Source organism: Mus caroli, unplaced genomic scaffold (assembly GCF_978045245.1).
Source record: "Mus caroli unplaced genomic scaffold, Mus_caroli_1 scaffold_13, whole genome shotgun sequence".
Taxonomy (NCBI): Eukaryota; Metazoa; Chordata; class Mammalia; order Rodentia; family Muridae; genus Mus; species Mus caroli.
In genome coordinates this window covers 64,944,043-64,948,669 of record NW_028227268.1, presented here as the reverse complement: position 1 = coordinate 64,948,669, position 4,627 = coordinate 64,944,043, and the positions used below count along the sequence as shown (strand labels likewise).

At 48.4% G+C, this 4,627-nt stretch overlaps 1 protein-coding gene across 11 annotated transcripts in view; it reads right to left on the bottom strand.

Annotated features, from left to right (window-relative positions):
• Window positions 1-4,627, bottom strand: part of Gemin5 (gem nuclear organelle associated protein 5) — a 50,437-nt gene that overhangs the window by 7,729 nt on the left and 38,081 nt on the right. For all 11 annotated transcript variants that reach the window (XM_021175736.2, XM_021175737.2, XM_029483775.2 and 8 more), the window contains 3 exons: window positions 3,645-3,764; window positions 3,019-3,229; window positions 1,637-1,891 (listed from right to left, as the gene is read on the bottom strand). In XM_021175736.2, the coding sequence (XP_021031395.1) occupies window positions 1,637-1,891; window positions 3,019-3,229; window positions 3,645-3,764 (586 nt within the window). The remainder of the gene's footprint in view (window positions 1-1,636; window positions 1,892-3,018; window positions 3,230-3,644; window positions 3,765-4,627) is intronic.

Below are 4,627 nucleotides of genomic sequence, written 5' to 3'. Positions count from 1 at the left end.
TTTATAACTGAATGTCTGAAAATAGTAAAATTGAGCCTTGAACAGAATGTATGTTGTCTTGGCTCCATTCATTCTTCCGCCCCGTCTAGATTCCTCTCTTTTCCGTTCGAACTGCCATTCTCAGTTGAACTGTTCGTGTTGTGGACTGCGGGCAGGCCGCAACAGTTTTTCTTTTTTTAAGACAGGGTTTCTTTTCTTTTTTTTTGGTTTTTCGAAACAGGGTTTCTCTGTATAGCCCTGGCTGTCCTGGAACTCACTTTGTAGACCAGGCTGGTCTCAAACTCAGAAATCTGCCTGCCTCTGCCTCCCGAGTGCTGGGATTAAAGGCCTGGTGAAAGCCATCACTACCACCTGGCTCCCATTTTATCTTTTGAGACAGAGTTCTCTCTGAACCAGAAGCTCACGTGTTTGAATGCACTGGCCTAAGAGCAAGCCCTTGGGGTCTACTTGCTTCTCTAAAGCTGCAACACAGGTGTAAGCTGCCCTGTTAGGGATTAAACACAGCCTCTCTCAAAGCAGAGACTACCTAACTGCACCATCTCTCCAGCCCTTAGGGTATGCAGTTTGAAACATTCTGGCAAGTTTATAGCTACCAGGAAAAGGTAGGCACAGAACATTTCTGTCAATTCACAGTCTATTGGGACTTGGGACTGTCAGAATATTTCTGGGGCTTACTGATAATGCACACCAGAAGTCTGTTCTTCAGTCACGTGGCTGTTCAGTTTGGCTGTTGTGGACAAAACATGTGCAAATATTTATATGTAGGTCTCTGATTGGCCTCTTGATTTTATTTCTTGTGAACCACCCAGTCACTGGGTTGCCTGGACAGGAGGATGGATCTTTGTAGGAAACTGCCAAAGCTGTTTCTGTGTTGTATTCATTTGAGAAAGTCTCCTTACTTAAGAGTACAATGTCTTTTTTTTTGTTTTTTTTTTTTTGTTTTTTTGAGACAGGGTTTCTCTGTGTAGACCTGGCTGTCCTGGAACTCAACTCTGTAGACCAGGCTGGCCTTGAACTCAGAAATCCGCCTGCTTCTGCCTCCCGAGTGCTGGGATTAAAGGTGTGTGCCACCACCGCCCTGCGTACAATGTCTTTAATTTAAAAATTAAAAAGTCAACAAACTGACTTTTCACAAGATGAACTCAGCGGTCTAGTTCATCATCCTGACATCTCTGCATGGGTAGAGATGACTTTGGAGGCAGGCACTCTCTGGGGAGTGGGTGTGTGGGGAAACAGTAGCTAAGGAGGAGAACAAAAAGAAGGTAGTATTTTGTTTGTATGCACGGTACATGATGTGTGTGCCTGGTGCCCAGGTAGGATAGAAGAGAGTGTTGGATCCCCTAGAACTGGAATTATAGACGTTCGTTAACTGTGTATGGGTGCTGATAACCCAACTTGGATCTTCTGCAAGAGCAGAAGTGCTCTAAACCACTGAGCCATCACTTTAGCCCCAAATTTTCTTGTATTTTAAACAAATAGAGCCCCAAATGAATACACAGCTCAAGGCTTTCATCTGTGGGGTCTCCCCAAGGACTGCCTTGTCCTTTTTGAGGTACAAATTATTCTACTGATTTTTCCGAGAGATGAAGAGCATCTACACTACATGGCTCCCGGTGAGGTTGGGAATATGGCGCACCTGTCTGAAGGGAGTGTTACTTGTTGCTGATGGGTACTTGACATCCTGCAGCTTCTGTAAGGCGGCCCGACACTGTTCCGGGGTGTCCACACTGAAGGCGCTGCGCCACACACCAGTTACTCTCTGCACCAAGGTTCCCTCAGAACCTGTGGCCCACTGGTGGTAAATGGAAGAGGGGCCTCTGACCTCTAGAGGCTGTTTTTCCTCCAGGTGCCGGCATAGAAGTTCAAGGAGGCAGAAGACCAGTCTCTGGCCCTGGGATACAGCGACAAAGAGGTGTGACACAGGAAAACATGCATGGCACAGCTCGAAAGAGCTTACAGTCTGCACGTGATGGGTCCAAGCCTCCTGGCAAGCCTGCCACTGAGTCATACCAAAGGAGAAATGCAGCAGCCCTGCAGGTGCCTTTCTCATTCAGGAAACTGTTTCTAACACAGGAGCCTTAATGATACCCACAATCTCTATCCTGGAAGCCACATCCAGGTCTAACCCCCTGTCCTATACCATCAGGTTTTCTTAGCTGTAGACAAATGATGGACTAGATTTGGTCATTGTATTAGTTCCCAGTGGCACTATCTTCCAATTCTAAAGGACGCTAACTACCTATCTATATCTTCATTGGTCTAAGCACTCAGCTGGGTACTGTTTTTAGGTCTTATTCCTGTGCTAGGGAAAAAGGAGCTTAAATAGTCCATGTCAGAACTGGCTTTGATGTTCACAGCTGGAAAGCCAACCCCAGAGAAGCTGAGGCAGTAAGATTTTGAGTTTGAGGCCACCCCGGGCTGTAAAATACATTTACGGTAAGCCTGGCATACAGACTAGACCTCAGTTCTCACGTGTCAGACAACTCAGTGGTGGCAGTGGGAGTCTGAACAACCTGCTGTTCAGGGCTTGCTAACTCATTAAACTGCCATTAGTATCTGAAGTGCTGGGAATGGAGCCTGGGTTCTGCCTGTGCCAGGGAAATGTGATACCCCTGAGGTATCACACATCTCAGCCTGAGTCATTTCTAGGCACACTGAAATAAAGCTCTTCAGAAACCACATATGTCTGTTACCCACCATGATCTTCCAGTCAGAGGCCAACTACTCTCCCCATAGGAAGACAATACTAATGCAGACACCCTAGGCACTGTCCAGGTGCTGGGCAGGCCAGTGGCTGTTCAGACGATTTGTACAAACTTGTAAGTAGTGGGAATCACTGTGAATACTGGGCTATCTCTCACCCCAAACATGGTAATGTACAAGCTGTAGTATTTTGGTGGGATAGAATAGCCATTATGGCTTTTGGATACTTCCTGAACTGGAAGTTTGTCTACTGGGGACTTGTTTGTCCAGAGAGTAACCCGGGGCCCCTCCCATCCTCAGACTCCAGAGACTGACCTGCAGGCTTTCATGCAGTTCCAATGCTTCTTGTGCACCCACCCAGTTCTTCACCAGAAGCAGCTCTTGGGCACATCTAAGAGCTAGGGATGCAGCCAGCTCATGTTCTCCTGCTATGGCAGCCAGCTCTGCAGCTGTTCTAAGTGAGGCTGCATCTCCCTTTCTGGCCAGAACTTTGGCTGCATCATAGGCGGAAGTGGCTCCTAAGTAGCTGTGGCAAGAATGAAACCCAGTCACCAGCCATAACTGCCTCCCCACATTCTAGCGCCTCCAGTGTTTATGTGAGTACCCTCTGGTGGCCCTGCTCTGACTGTCTCTGTGAGACCACGATTGCCACGTGCTGTTGACTTGTGCACTGTAAAAAACTACAGGTGCAGACTGACCCGAACAGAAGACTCAGGCCAGGCCACCATCTGCTCATCTGATTAATGGGAACCGGCGTGAGCTCCAAGTCTGCCACTGAGGTCTCCTGAGTGCCTGTGGCAATGATGTCACCAGGGGATGCAGTTAGGCTTTGAACCTTTCCTTTTACATTTCCAGTCACGGTGCCCATTTCTATACTCAAGTCTTTCCTTCTGTTGTGTTCCTGGCAGATACTAAGTTGGCCTTGACCTCTCTCTGCTTACCACTTGGCTGCAATCGCATAGTGGCCATCTCTCTCCAGGATGGACCCCCAGCTGAGGTATAGGTCCTTCAGAACGGGGTCCTCAGGGCGCAGCCGAGCCTTGGCAACTGCAATAGCTTCTCTGTAGAAAAACAGGCATGTTAACCAATCTTCAAGGGCTCCTCCACAATTGTACCAACACCAATACAAACAGTAAATGCCCAGTGAGGCAGCCAAATAATTAGTCTCACTAACTCCCTCAACAGCCCTTAGCCCTCACAATCACAAAATGGCAAGAATGGTTTTTTTCTCTGGCTTTATTCTAAACCATGCCAGTCATCTCTGGGGAAACCTGTAAAGAGTGCTTTTGACTTTTACTATCTGAGCATGTGCGGTGCATGTGAGTGGAGGTGCCTGTGTACACACACATGGAGGTCACAGAAGATGCTGGGTACCCGCTTCTATTACTCTTCACCCTTTTAGATTGAGTGCAGAGGTCAGACAACCTGCAGGAGTCGGTTCTGTAGGGCTTTCCTCAGCATGGGGCCACAGGCTGGGCAGACAGAGCCCTTACCCACTGCACCTCCTCACTCCTTTAGACGGGCCATTACTGAACCAGCGAGGCTGGCTGGTCAGTGAGCCCCTGGGATCCTTTTATGCTCACTTGCGGACACTGGTGTCACAAGTGCAGGCAGCCACCCAGCTTTTCACTGGGTGCTGGGACCCAAATGTCTCCTGCCCACAGAGCAAACATTCTTACCAACCTTCCCCACCATTTCTCCAGCCTTAGCTAGATGCTTTCTTCATGAAAACTCATTTCTTAAAAAGCACTTCCATGGCCGGGCAGTGGTGGCCTTTAATCCCAGCACTCGAGAGGCAGAGTGAGGCGGATTTCTGAGTTCAAGGCTAGCCTGGTCTACAGAGTGAGTTCCAGGACAGCCAGGGCTACACAGAGAACCCTGTCTCGAGAAACCAAAACCAACAAGAAAACCCTACTTGGGTGCT